General features: G+C 44.2%; 1 protein-coding gene across 1 annotated transcript in view; it reads left to right on the top strand.

Moving 5' to 3' along the window:
• Window positions 1-1,636, top strand: part of THEGL (theg spermatid protein like) — a 44,775-nt gene extending 43,139 nt beyond the window's left edge. Inside the window, exons 8-9 of the mRNA XM_008701530.1 lie at window positions 57-232; window positions 1,460-1,636. Coding sequence (XP_008699752.1) covers window positions 57-232; window positions 1,460-1,574 — 291 coding nt within the window. The 3' untranslated portion in view covers window positions 1,575-1,636. The remainder of the gene's footprint in view (window positions 1-56; window positions 233-1,459) is intronic.
• Window positions 1,637-15,259: the final 13,623 nt, after the last annotated feature.

Below are 15,259 nucleotides of genomic sequence, written 5' to 3'. Positions count from 1 at the left end.
GAGAGGGAGATGTGAAAATTGGGGTATATTTTTGTATCTTTTTGCTTCCACTATAGATATCCCGTGCTGCCTTGCTATACAAACCTAGCCCTCGAATAATTGCTCTAGCTAAGCCCAGGCCTCTTCATCAAGATTATCTACCTGTCCGTGATGCTCACTGGCCAGTGTCTTATGCTGCTATCCATTGCAAAATATCTCCCAGAATTCAAGAACTAGCTAATCCAAATACAAGGTATGTCAATTTATCGCTGAGATGGGACAGGAAAGCTGGGGGTGCTAGGGAGAGGGAAAAATTAACCTAATAAGACCAATGAAAATAATCGTAGAAATACAAGAAATTTTCAAAAACCTCTCACTTGTTACATTAATTGTGACAAATCTATGGTCTTACCATAAATATAAGGCAGCAGTTAAAGGGTTAGTGGACTAGTATTGAAACTTAGATCTGGGAAACAACTCTGTAAGGGTGGATATGGGATTATTTATCTAATGTATTGTTAAGCGAAACAAATTACATAACAGAGCACACAATGCTAAGAATGCTCTAAGAAAATAGGTATGTGCCATATATTTGCTTGCATGTGCCTATAATATCTCAGAAGAGCATGCAAGAGGCTAGTAACAGTGCTTACTTTTGGGGGGCCTAGGGAACTGGGGTGGAAGGAAGATTTATTTTTTATTAAATAGGGCTTTTGTGTTTTTCCATGTTTTTGCATCATGTACATGTATGACCTACTTGAAATAAATAATACATTCAACAAAGCAGAAATGGACTCTAATTCCTGTTTACTTTTTAGAAGATTTCTTAACTTGCCTGAACCTCAGTTCATATTGTTTCCTTCATGAGATAATGCCTGATCCTCCTTTCTAAGCATCATCAGAAAAACCTAGGAGAAACTGAAAAAGTCATAGAAGTCTTCAGCTCAGGGAACAGGGATTATGTTCATTCTTATATAATATTTTTAAATTTTTATAATGTGTTTTGCCTTCAACACCAATGAAACGAAGGTTTCATTGCTCATTGACAAAGGAAAGGGAGGAATAAGACCAAGTACTCAGGGTCTACCCTGTGGCAGAGTTATTATTTGGTGGTAAGGTGCTAAGGGTGGGAACTTAAAAAATTTGATTTCTTTAAGTCCACCAGAGGACTGCTGGGCTTGTTTTAACACTGCCAGATTATTGAAAAATTTCCAGAATTAGCTTTTTGTGGAAAGAGCCAAGGCTTTGGAATCTGATAGATACATGAATCTGGATTTGACTACAGGTCATTTTTATGACTTCCCTGAGCCTTCATGTGCTTATCTGTACAATGGGGGCATGACACCTGTTTCATGGGGCACTTATGAAAAAGCAAAACAGAATAATATTGTAGAGCCTACACGTAGTGGATGGTTGAGAAATGTTAGTTCCATTTTCTGTTCATTTTTTTTCAGGTTGCATTCTTTTTCCCCCATTTCAGGTCTCCTGTGCATATTATATATTACGATCCAGATGTCTTCAAAGTCAAGCCGGCCGCTTTGAAAACACAGTGTTCTCCAAGGATCCACAAATTGGCAGAACCTCTTGTGCGTTAAATACAGAAACCACGTCAGTCAGACTCTAGTTATGTGTCTAGAAAACATATTAGGTGACTTAGTTCCCTACTCTGGTCCTGTCACTTTGAATTCCTGCATCCCCCAAAAACCATAGAGACCCCCAGGGAACACCACTGTGACCATTGAAGAGCAATTCCCGCCGTCACCTGTAGTCGTGTCTTTAGCAGATTTGGAGACTCGAGCACGCAATAAAAGAGAAACCGAGAGCCTGCCTTCTCCTTGCCGTGTCTCCTCACCAGCATCTCGGCCATCTCATTGCTCTGACTGACCTGAAGGAACACTTCCTTATGTTCGCCGGGTTTGTTCTTCTTTTCCTGGAGAGATCCACATTCCCCCAGCAGCTGCTCTCTGCTCAGTCCCTGCTCTAATAAGTCCTGGGAATTGAAATAATTCTTTGTGTTGTTTTCCAACCTCCCCTCCTTCACTGAGAAGTAACACTGAAATGGTGAAGCCTTTGGGGATAACTTGAAGTGCTTTTCATAATCTGTCGATTAAATTTAGGGAACAGGTTACCTTAAATAATCACCCCTGCACCAATCTCTGTTCCTTCACTCACGCTGCGTTATTTATCAGGAATGACAGAAAAAGCAAGGTATTTGGTAAGCATTATAATTCTCTGTCAAATTGTGTCTGCCCAGAGTTTTTTTTTTTTTAATTTAATTGTTTTATTCTCTTCATGAATCAGTATTTTACAAATGAAACTAAGTTTTATGACATATCTAGATTTACATGAAAATGAACTTACCTGAAAACAAGTTTTACAGATGGATGAGTTCTATCGCCAATGCTTTGTGTTAAGGAGATAACTAGTATTATGGAGAGGCAATAGTATATAGTAGTTTGAACTTGTGTTTTGGAATCAGGCCGACCTGGCTTAGTCTCCCCCATGGATCATTTGCCAGGTGTGTGATTTTGAACAAATTCCCTAGCCACCGCCCCCACCCCGTGCCTGTTTCTTTGTGTGTAAAATGGGTTCCTGCTGCATTATTATAAAGATTAAGAAAATTATGGGAGCGTCTGAGTGGCTCAGTTAAGCGTCCAACTTGTGATTTCAGCTCAGGTCATGATCCCAGGGTTGTGAGATCGAGGCCCCACATCCCTGCTCTTCGCTGTGTAGGGAGTCTGCTGCTTTCCCTCCGTCTGCCCCTCCCCTACTTATGCTCCCTCGAGTTCTCTCTCTGTAAAATAAATAAATAAATCTTAAAAAAAAAAGAAAATTATGTAATAAAGTATGAATTGGAAAAAATTGTTCACAAATTTAGCTCCTTTTGTCTTCTAAGGGGGGAGTGGCATAGTTCATATCAATGGGAAAATAAATACCTTTATGGCTTGATTCATACATTGAAGGAATGTTTGCTGAGTGTCTTTGCTTTGCCAGGCACTGTGCCAGGCACTGGAGATAGTTACACTAACCCCAACAGATGTGGGCTCTGCTCTCATGGACTGTTTAGCCAATTGGGAGAGATGGATGTAATTCAAATCTTCACAAATGTAAAATTACAGCAGTGGCAAAGTGCCATGACAGAGAGGTAATAATGCTATGAAATAACAGAATAGAGAACTCTGACTCCCTTGGGAGGGCAAAGGAAGACTTCTTTAATGAAAGGACAATTGGGCTAGAATCTAAAAATTGAGTAAAGTTAACTAACCAAATGGGATGGGAAGTTAGTCCAGGTGGAAACATGAGTTTAGTGGACATTTGTTGATTTGAGGGCCATCCTGCATCCATTTCTCCTCCTGGTAAGAACTCATAATTTTCTTTTGGAGAATTACTTTGTCTTAATTGTTTAAAGTTTTACTGGTAGTTTTTTTTTTTTTTTAAGATTTTATTTATTTATTTGAGAGAGAGAGCACACAAGCAGGGGGAAAGGGGCAGCGAGAGAAGGAGGAGCAGACTCCCCACTGAGCAGGGAGCCCGATGTGGGACTCGATCCCAGGACCCTGAGATCATGACCTGAGCCAAAGGCAGACGTTTAACTGACTGAGGCAGTCAGGTGCCCCCAGGGCTTTGGATCTTAATGCAGAGTGGAGCAAGGGGGGCGGGTATAGTTGAAGCTGATATTTCCCAGTAGCAGTGCCCTCATGAGACTTCATTTTGCTCCTACCCCCTGTGTCCCTGGAACTACCCTGACCCTTCACCTATTCCTTTGACTCAGGAGCTGCCCATGGCCTTCTAGTAAATCCCCTGTGGCAGGTGGGCAGATGTACTGGGGACTGAAAGAAAGCCAGTTTCGCTCAGAGGTAAAACAGGGTTACACCATGCAAGAGGAGCAGAAGGTTGGGAGTCAGACCATGCAGGGCCCTCGAGGCCATGTCGAAGGCTTGTCTTTGTCCTAAAACCTGTGAGAGTAATTTAAGGATATAATGTAATCAGGGTTGCCTTTTGAAAAAATGTCCTTGGGCAAATAAAGCCAGGAGGAGACAGTAGAGTAGGTAGAGCAGGTTAGGAGGCTATTTAGTAGATCGGATGAAAGATGGAAATAGTTTGGTTGTACCATAGTGGAGATGGAAAGAAGTGACAAAGTTGAGAGAGATTTGAGGAACTGAATTTTATAAGATTTGGTGATGGGTTGGATATGGTGTGGGAGAGAGGGAAGCATTTAAGATAATTCCTGGATTTCTAAATTATGAAACAAGATAGAGGAGTCTGAATATACAAATGGGCAATGGCCTGGCATACATGACAATACAGCTCTGACTCACAACCTTTGCAGCTGCCACCAGGTTGGGAATCTAAACCACAAGCTCTGTAGCAATTAGCCCAGAAGGGTCAGGTTCTGGTCAATGGTCCCTACTGGTGCCTATTTTTGCCCCCACCTCCAACTCAGGGCCAACCAGAGAAAGCCAAATATACTCCCTAAGCCTGTCACACAGGGTGCCCTATTTCTAGTTAGCTCGTCTCCAACTTCCCCACGCCAGCAGCCTTTAATCAGAGCATACCCAAAGCCGCCTCCATGTCCCCTCTAAAGCTTTAACACTCCTCTGCCTTTGAGTCTCTGCCAAATGCAAGCGAGGATGGCTGACGCTGACTCACAACAGCAAGCTCTAAATAAACAGAGGGTGTCCTCATTTGGGTGATCTTTATTCCACAATTTATCCCTTCACTAGGAGAGGACCAGAGAGGAGAGCAGAGTAACGTGTTCAGTTCTGGACACTTAGATTAGACGATGCCTTTGAGATGCTTTGAGCTCAAAGGAGATGCCAGGTGCAGGGCTATATTATGACTTGCATGGCTCCCAGGTGCTTTTGCCTTTCGGGGTTCTTCCTTAAAATAACATGAAAAATTACATTTTATGACTGTTGGTATAAAGATGGACATATTAATATTATATATTAAAAATGTTTTTTGCTGAAAAATTTTTTCCCTTCTCATTTAAAACTAGAACATTTCTGTGAGCTCCTAAAAATGCTGTGAACTCTAGGCCCTGGGCCTGCGGTGCCCAGCCGAACAGTTGGCCCTGCTCAGGTAGGCAGTCTGTGTATGGTCTGTGTTGCTGCGAGTACAGCGGTCTGCTGAAGATTAGCACGTACAAGTCATCTCTGTCAGGTGTGATGGAAACCTGGGCGTAAGAGAAGAGGGACAGGAAGGTGTGAACGCTGACTTGATATTTGCTGATACTGAGGAGTTGCTATTAATTTGCTCAGGAGGGTATTGGTATGGGGATTATGCTTTCAAAAGCAGTTCTTCTGGAGGTGCGTGCTGAAACACTTGCATGTGAAGGGATATCCAGAGTTTGCTTTGAAATAACCCCAGCAAGGCAGTAGACGAGAGTGTGAGCTGATTGTCGAAACTAAGTGATGGGAACAGAGGGTTCATTATAGTATTCTCGCTTGTATTAGATGTGCTTCAAGCTTTACATAATAAAGTGCAAAATGGAAGGGGAGCAAGGATGGACAGCGACAGGTCTCAGCAGAGGCTTGGGGGGCCTGCACAATGCAAAACTCCCCAACACTGTCCTTTCAGTCAGGTCTGCTTTGCTCCCAAATGTTTGGTGTCAGGGCTGTTTAAGGAGGGAAATCAAGGCAACGTGTCTGTATTCCGTGTCCGGAGACAATGTGGAGAAATAGCATGTACAAAAAGCATGTACAAAATGGTGAGTTAATTTATAATTTGGTGGAAGTAGGATTGTGGAGTTATAATTCACTAGGAATAAGGTAATACAAGATAAACGGTACTCTCACCCCACATCCAGGGGAATGGGAGGGACTCAGGACTTTCACCACTCCTCCCTTGAGGGAGGGTTTTCAAGTTAATTCTCTTTGAATGTTCAAGGGTCAGCATGCTTCCATTGACCTCTGGGTTGCAAATGCTTGACACATGTGATGTGAAGAATAAGTGGGAAGGAGAAGATGTAAAGACTTGTTTGTTAACCTGGATTTGGTTGAAGGAAGGACAGTGGTGACATAAATGTTAAATGACTTCCTGCAGTCAGGGAGAGAGGGGGTGGAGGAGGCGGGTCCTGGAAGGAGGCTGCACCAAGTACTAGCTGTGCAACCTCGTACAGATTACGTACCTTCTCAATGACAAGGGATAATTATACCCCTCCTTTCCCTCCCTGAGTTCAGACGCAATTGAGAAACTCAGGCAGATGGAGTTCAAAATAACTCATTTACAAAGGATAAAGCTATGTGGAGAAGGTGATTTTGGTAAACCAAAAGGCTTTGCTAATATACCCCTCCTCCTGAATTGAATTGAAAACCCTCCACAGGGCACTCCTGCCCCCCAGGAGCAGACAGACTGCACTCTGCCCATGGCTCTTAGATCTTCAGAAGGAAGAGATGCACTTCTGGATTCACTAGGAGAGGAGTCACTGATCCCACGGTAGGAGGAAATAGGGGTGGGTGAGGGCAGGGGCAGGAAGTTCTTCTCTAGGGAATTCTGCCTGTCCACATGGAAGAGCTGGGACTTCCCAAGGAACACTGGGAAATAAATGTTCATCTGTAACACCTACCTCATTGGGTTCTTGTGAGGTACTTATCCAGTACATAGTAAGTGGGTTTTGTTTTCTCAATCTTTATTAGTGGTATTAAGAAGCTTCTCATATCTTTCTGGATAATGGAGTTCACTCCCTCTGCTGATGGCCAGTTAAAGTCCCAGTGAAACACAATCTTCTCAAGAGGTGGAGTCTACTTCCCCACTCCTTGAGGCTGGGCTGGCCTGTGACTTGCTCAGACTGAGAAAATGTGGCAGAAGTGACATTGTGTAACTTCCAAGCCCAGGCCTCAGGAAGCCTTGTGACTTCTGCTCCTGCCATCTTTGAATGCTGACATGGGACTGCATGGGAAGAAACCGAGCCTCCTTGAGAGACCACACAGAGAAGCTCAGCCCTGTCAGACCTCACCTCTGGGTCCGTCCTCCAGCTCACACTCTGCTGAGTGCACCCACATGAGGGAGGCAGCAGGACCAGCAGAAGCACTGCCCAGCTAATCTACAGAATTGTCAGGAAAAATATGGCTATTGTTTTAAGCTACTAAGTTTCGGGTTGGTTTGTTATTCAGCAAGAGTTCGCTGAGACAGGTAACAAACTGGCGGAGCGTCAGACTGATGCCAAGAGGGGTGGGGAGGGGCAAGGGGTTCTGACTGCCGCGGGCTGATTTCCATAAGTTTGTGAGCACGTCCTTGGTTTCGGTCTGCTAAATGAGCAGGCAGACATTACTCCCTCAGGTGTTTTAAGCCCCTTTATCAACTCGTGCGATAACCTGCAACCCACAGCAGGCCTGAGCTGAAGTGACCCATGGTTGGCCAGGCTCCATGAATTGAGGCAGAGGAGTGTGTTGGTCGCTGACAAAGCCAACCCTCCCACCTTACCTAATTCCCCACTCCTCCTCCTGGAGGGTTTTGCTTCCTAAGGATCTATCTGAGGAGGTGCTGGCCCATGGCCTCCCTTGGCAGCAGAGACATATCACTGGCAGTAAGCAGAGGGGGCCTGGAGATACATGTTCTGTGGTAATTTGTGTTGGTTTTTCTTTTCCAGAGGGGCTGCCAGATGGGAAACTTCCCCACCCGCAGCAGCATGCTTCTGCCTGCCCGCTCTCTGTTGCCAAGGCGTGGTCTGCTAGAACTTCTAGGACATTGAGCATCCCGGGCTGGATTGCAAGACAGGGCAGGCATAAGACTGGGGACAGAGAAAGGTGGCTGTGTGCAGTAGGGGAGCAGAAAGAAGCAGTTTGTTTTCAGTGTGTCGCGGGGAGCAAAGTCACCCCAGGATAGCAGGGACACAATGGTGGCGGTCAGGCAGCCACTCTGTGGAAAGGGTCAGAGTGGCTGTGGTTCAGGCAGGTGGACATCAAAGGAGAGCAGGAACAGACCCCAGGTAACACACCTCTTTTTGTGTAGCAATTTAAGCAGGTGGGAGTGCCTCAGGGTTTAGAGAGCTCGAAAGTGCCGCAGTCCTGGCTTCAGCAAGTTTTAAGCATCACCTAGCTCAGGAAGCCATTTTGAGTTCTAGCTTCCATGAGATCATTACCACATGGTTGACCATTGGTGGAGAAAGAATAAGCGACTGTATTGTATGATTTCAAATATACAGGGAGGAAGTCTAGACTTGTGGCCCGGCAGTGTACTTTCCGGAAGAAGAATGGCAGGATTTCAACCCTGGACCCACCACTTACTAGCTCTGTGTCTTTGGTTAAATTAACTAACCTCTCTGGGCCTCAATTTCCTCACTTGTAAAATGGAGGTAAGAATGGTACTGTCAAATGTTTCCCCTCAAAGCCCCACCAAAGAGTTTGTGAATGAGGCAAAGCTGAGTTTATAACTTACTAAGATAAGGGAGATCTCTACCTTCATAGAATGTTAGCCGCATCTAGTAAGGAGAGGGCGGTGGCGAGGTATTCATGAGTTTGGGATCCATTAGGACTGGGCAACGGATTGACAGAGACAGCAAGGCAAGGGTTTGTGAAGGAACCTCTGAGAACTGAGGAGACCAGTGAAATACTTTCAGATCAATAACAAAAGTTATCTGCACCTTCATCTTTTTAGGCAAGAGTTTCCTAAAGCTATATTATTGAAGGCAGTAACATAGTGAAAGTCATGTTAAGGTAGAAAAGGGGGACAGGGGGCACCTGGGTGGCTTAGTTGTTAAGCGTCTGCCTTCGGCTTAGGGCATGATCCTGGAGTCCTGGGATCGAGTCCCACATCAGGCTCCTCCACTGGGAGCCTGCTTCTTCCTCTCCCACTCCCCCTGCTTGTGTTCCCTCTCTCACTGGCTGTCTCTCTCTCTGTCAAATAAATAAAATCTTGAAAAGAAAAGAAAAAAGAAAAGAAAAGAAAAGAAAAAGGGTACAGGCACATTCCAGAGATATTGCAGCTTTGTTTCTAGACTACCACAATGAAGTTACTATTGCAATAAAGTGAGACAAATTTTTTAGTTTCCCAATGCACATGAAGTTATGTTTATACTATATTGTACCTATTAACTATGAATAGCATTAATGTCTAAAAAACACTGTATATCTTTTTTAAAAGATTTTATTTATTTATTTAAGAGAGTGAGCACAAGCAGGGATTGGTGGGGAAAGGCAGAGGCAGAGGGAGAAGCAGGCTTCCCTCTGAGCAGGGAGCCCAACATGGGGCTCCATCCCAGGACCCTGGGATCATGACCTGAGCTGAAGTCAGAGGCTTAACCGACTGAGCCACCCAGGGGTCCCTAGACTGCCCATATCTTAATTAAAAAATACTTGGGGTGCCTGGGTGGTTCAGTTGGTTAAGCATCCAACTCTTGATCTCAGCTCAGGTCTTGATCTGAGGGTTGTGAGTTCAAGTCCCACATTGGGTTCCATGCTGGGTATGGAGCCTACTTAAAAAAAAAAAGAAAAGAAAAAATATATTGCTAAAAAAAAATACTAAGCATCATCTCAGCTTTCCATGAATTATAATCTGTTTGCTGGTGGAAGGTTTTGCCTTGATGGTGGAACGCTGCCGACTGATAGGGCCGTGGTTGCTGAAGGTTGGGGTGGCTGTGGCAATTGCTTAAAATAAGAAAACAGTGAAGTTGCCATACCAATTGTCTTCCTTTTACAAACAATTTCTCTGTAACATGTGAAACTGTTGGATAGCATTTTACTCACAGTAGAACTCTCAACATTGGAGTCAATTCTCTCAAACCCTGTTGCTGCTTTATAAGTTTATGTAATATCCTAAATCCTTTGCTGTCATTTCAACAGTCTTCATAGCATCTTCACCAGGAGTAGATTCCATCTCAAGAAACCACTTTCTTTGCTCATCCATAAGAAGTAACTCCTCATCCGTTCAGCTTTGTCGTGAGATTGCAGCAATTCAGTCCCGTCTTCAGGCTCCACTTCTCATTCTGGTTCTCTTGTTATTTCCACCCCATCTGCAGTTACTTCCTCCACTGAAGTCTTGAACCCCTCAATGTCCTCCATGAGGGTCAGAATCAACTTCCAGACCCCTATTCATGTTGATATTTGGACCTCCCATGAATCACAAATGTTCTTAATGGCATCTAGAATGGTGAATTCTTTCCAGAAGGTTTTCAATTTACTTTGCTCAGTTCCATCAGAGGAATCATTATCTGTGGCAGCTATAGTCTTATGATATGTATTTCTTCAGTAATAAGACTTGAAAAAAGACCCACAATGATCCCTTGATCCATGGGCTGCAGAATGGATGTGGTGTCAGCAGGCATGAAAACAACATTAATCTCATTGTCTATCTCCATCAGAGCTCTTGGGTGACCAGGTGCATTGTCAATGAACAGTCATATTCAAAAGCAATCTCTTTTTCTGATCATTAGGTCTCAACAGGGGACTTAAAATATTCAGTAAACCATGTTGGACACAGATGTGCTGTCATCTAGGCTTTGCTGTCCCGTATGCAGAGCACAGCAGAGTTGATTTAGCATAATCCTTAAAGGCCCTAGAACTTTTGAAATGGTAAATGAGCACTGGCTTCAAATTATAGTCACCAGCTATATTAGCCCCCAACAAAGACCTGTTCTTTGAAGCTTTAAAGCCAGGCACTGACTTCTCCTCTTTGACTACAAAAGTCCTAGATGGTGTCTTCTTCCAATATAAGGCTGTTTCATCTACATTAACATCTGCTGTTTATTCTTGCCACCTTTATTCACTCTCTTAGCTGGATCTTCCGGGGAGCTTGCTGCAGCTTCTCCATCAGCACTTGCTGCTTCACCTTGCCCTTTTATGTTATAGAAACATCTTCCTTCTTTAAACCTCATGAATCAACCTCTGCTAGCTTCAAACTTTTTTTCTGCAGCTTCTTCACCTCTCTCAGCCTTCATGGAATTGAAGAGAGTCAGGGCCTTGCTCTGGATTAGGCTTTGGTTTAAGGGAATGTTGTGACTGGTTTGATCATCTGTCCAGACCACTCACACTTCCTCCATATCAGCAATAAGGATGTTTTGCTTTCTTGTCAGTTGTGTGTTCACTAGAGTAACACTTCTAACTTCCTTCAAGAACTCTTCCTTTGCATTCACAACTTGACTGGTACAAGAGGCCTAGCTTTTGGCCTATCGCCTTTCAACATGCCTTCTTCACTAAGCTTAATCATTCCTAGTTTTTCATTTAAAGTGAGAGATGTGGGACACTTCCTTTCACTTGAATGTTTCGAGGCTGTTGTAGGGGTGTTAATAGACCTAATTTCAGGGAATAAGGAGGCCTAAGGAAAGGGAGAGAAACCGGGGAATGGCTGGTGGGTGGAACAGTCAGAATGCACCAACATTTATTGGTTACGTTTGCCATCTTATATGGGCATGGTTCGTGGTGCCCGGAACAATTTCAACCGTGACATCAAATATCACTGATCACAGATCACCCATAGCAATATAGTAATAATGAAAAAGTTTGAAATATTGTGAATATTTCCAAAATGTGATCCAGAGACACAAAGTGAGCATGTGTTGTTGGAAAAATGGCACCAATAGACTTGCTTAGGGCTGCCACAAACCTTCAATTGGTGAAAAACACAATATCTGCAAAGCTCAATAAAGCAAAATCCAATAAAAGGAGGTATGCCTGTAGATGGGAACTCTCTACTTTCCACTCAATTTTTCTGAAAACCTAAAACTGCCCCCCAAATCAAAGTATTAATTGAAGAGAAAAAGTAAACTGGTGGAAGAGGAGACTGCTGCATGGTAGGTACATTCTTGGGGAAATCTCGAATCATCCAACACAAATCAGGCTAAAACATGCTTTTGGTTCTTCATGTACTCTGCATAAAGGTGCATTGTTTATTTTGCAAGGTCATAAAAGAACAAAATGAGAGCAACAGAATGTCTCGCACCATTGCCAAAATAAGCTTTCTCATTAGGCTAACAATCATGAACATTAAATCAATCTCCTCAGAGAAGTAAATGTCAGCCTTCTAGGGAAGGTTCCAAATCTCCCTCAGTTTACTCAGTAAATAAAGGCTGTATCTTAGTGATTCTTATTAAAGGACTCACCACGTCAACAAATATACATGAAGGTGTTTAACAAAGCGCTTTATTGTCAATATCTCGTTGATCAGCAATCCCTCATTTACCTTCATCATCAGAACACACAGCTTTGCTCAGGCAGAGAACCAGCTCCTTAACACCCTCCCTGCAGTGAAAGTTTGGTAATCCAGGAGAATTCAAACTCATTCTCCACAGCCAGACCCCAATCTCCTCCAGCCCTGGGACCACTCACCTTCTCTGCCTTCAATCATGGACATAAACTCAGGCCTGTGTAAAACATTCTTCTCTTCTCTGTAACTCAGCTTGCTTTCTAACCTGAGCCTTGCGCCACTGAGCTAGTGGAAAAAATAGCCTCACGCCTTTCTGGGGTTCCAGGAGCCTCCCCAGTGCCAAGATGTTGAGTAGTGGGGCTTGAGGCTGGGGCGGGGTGGGGAAGGTCCTCTGGGCTTGGTCCACGCAGTTACTGCCAAGACACGTCACCCCTTTTCCATATGTTCCCTGCAGGTCCTCCAGCTTTCTGCTGCTTGTCTGCTATGACTGGGATGTGGGAGTCCCTGGCAGGGCTGCCTTTGATCCTGCCTGCCTGGACACGGCCATTTTCTCTGGGATTTTCTTTCCTTAGTAGTGACTATTTTCCAAAGCCAGACACAGATCCTTTCTGCTCCTGGAGTCTGTGACCTCTCATTTTTGCCCCTTTACTCCCACCTATGAACATATCTTTCCAGTGTGGGGATGACACAGATTCTCTTCTTTCATCTCCCCCATAATGCCCCACCCCAAGGATTCCCTAAGGAGGAAGGAGCATTTGGAGCAAGGAGCAAAATTACTTTCAAACTGTATCTCTTTTCTCCCTTGCTACGTCCCTCCCCCAAGGCAATGAGGCTGGAGCCTACTGTGATGGAAAGGAGCCCTACAGAGAGGAAAAGGAAGAAATCCACATTTCAAAATATTATTTGGCCATATATTTTAGTTGTATGTAGGTCTTACTTCCCCTAGTATATTTTCAGCGACCTGATAGTATGAATCATTTTCTTGTGTCCTCCATAATACCTGTAGAGAGAGAAGGTTTGTCCTCTGACAAACTCAGGTTGGTATTCCTTAAGCCTTGGCCAGTTTTGAGGAAAGCTCTAGAGCTCTCCTGTGGGATCGTGATGGTCACATCCCTGATATTAAATCACAAGACTTCCCTTCTCAGTCATTGACAACTATTACATTTTTGTCACCTTTGGAAATACTGGATATATCTGAACATAGTTCAACAGAATGGATGGAATTTTAAAACTGTTTTTCATCAGGTGGAAAGGTTTTGGTCCAAATCATTAACTAGGGTGGGAATATAAATCATCATATTACTATTAGCATGTGGGGGCAGGGAGGGAAGAGGCAGAAACCTTAATACATTTTCTCCTACCCCAAAATGCAGCACTGTTGATTCAAAATTTTCACATCTGATACTCCTTTAAGCTGAGGCGCCAAAGGCCTTTCTTAAAATGTAAACATGCTATTTGATGATGGTCTTAGATTACCTTGGTAGTTACTCAGCTGAGCGCAAACCCTGAAGGAATGAGACACAGGACAGGTAAATTTTGATGAGAAAGGGTGAAAATTTGAAAAGGAAAAGGCCACTGTCTCCCATGGGTGATTGGAATTAGAAATGAAGTGTGAAAGGGGCTCAGAAACCAGGATGAAAGTTCATAATTTTGTCCAAGATATATCGGCCCTCTTTCTGGGGCAAGGGGATTGTATGAGCCTATCGACTTTTTTTTATGTCAGTTGTCCAGTGAGAGCTTTTTCATTCTCCAATCCACTCAGTATGGGTATTTGGCTCCCCAGGCTGGGGGGGTGGAGTCCCAGGGCCCCAAGTGGGTGGCTCAGCCCTGGAAGGCCCCATGCTGAGGAGGAAGGGAGAACGAGCTCTTTGCTCCAGCCACCCAGTCTGCCACCAGTTCTCTCCTCCTTCCACCCGCCAGGCTGAAGGTGTTCTCCATTGCCCCCTGCAGCCCTAAAGCTTGTCAAGGCCATTAACTTTCATTCTAAATCTTTCTATTCCTCTAGCGTTTCCTCTCTAAAGACAGGTCCGTTTTGCCACACCTGGATCACAAGCGATTTTGGTGCTCAGCCTTCTGTTGCATGCTGAAAATGGAGAACTGAGTGCTTGGAGCCATCACCTTCCCCTCTCCAGTTCCCATTGAAGTGGCTCTGGGGTGATCCTTGATCCAATATGAGCTGAAAATCAGCTAAGAAGGCCCTGCTGGGACATGTCACAATGGGCTGAGCTAACACACTTCTGGCTTTGCACCTCTTAAAAGCAAGGAAGCCAAAGACCCTTACTGAAAGCCTGTCTGAGCTTCTGCCTGATCCCGAAGCTGAGTTCAATTCTGAAGCTGCATGTGGACTGGGGGTGGGGGTGCGGGGCAATTTTACTCTATGGGGCAGGAGTACACAGCCCTTGGGACTCAGCTGCAGTGCTGGGGCTGGATGCTGGGCAATCTATCTCGTGAGTGCAGGTCCAGGGCATTCACTCCCGCACCCCAGTTTCCAGCCCCGGGTCTGCCACCTCAGAGCCTTTCAGTAGATGTACACTGTCATGAAATGAAACTGCGTTTAGTCCACGTGTATGGAATCTGGTTCTACCAAGCTTTTTAACATCCCCAAATAATCCTCTGGCTCTAAAAAAGAGAAATTAATTTTATTAATTGACTCAGAAGATTCAAATTCTTTGTCTCTGATTTTCTTATTGCCCTCCACTCCCCCCCAAGCAGTAAGGAGTGCATCATGCAAAGGAGTAGAAAGTGAAGGGAAAAGGCCCTTCTTATTGCCAAACCAGACACTCATGTGCTTTTATGGAATAAGCATTTTGCACCAGGACTGGACAACATAGCAGATTCCTGATGAGAGATGAAAGGAATGAATGCCGAAGGTTCTCTCTTCCTCCAGCCAGCAGCTCAGCTCCTTGGAGCAAAACAGCCCTCTGTCTGGGATTTGTGTTAGACGTGACCCTGCCGTGGCTTTTCCCCCAGACAGTGTAAGGCAAGTTCCTTTATTATTTTCCTTGTTTAAACTCAGCTAAATCCATACACAGGACCCCTTAGGTTGCTGCTACTGTTTTGGAACTTTCTGGGCTTTGAAGATGGTTTATGACCTATTTATTAATTATAGAATCTCAAATTCTTAGTAAAGCTTTCACTCACTAACCCCGTGCAAATGGAATGAGTTAGTTGAAATAGAAGTGAATTATATAAACCTGTA

The sequence above is a fragment of the Ursus maritimus genome, unplaced genomic scaffold, assembly GCF_017311325.1.
Source record: "Ursus maritimus isolate PB19 unplaced genomic scaffold, ASM1731132v1 scaffold_8, whole genome shotgun sequence".
Classification (NCBI taxonomy): Eukaryota; Metazoa; Chordata; class Mammalia; order Carnivora; family Ursidae; genus Ursus; species Ursus maritimus.
Note: the sequence above shows the minus strand (reverse complement) of the source record. Positions and strands in the feature narration are given on the sequence as shown.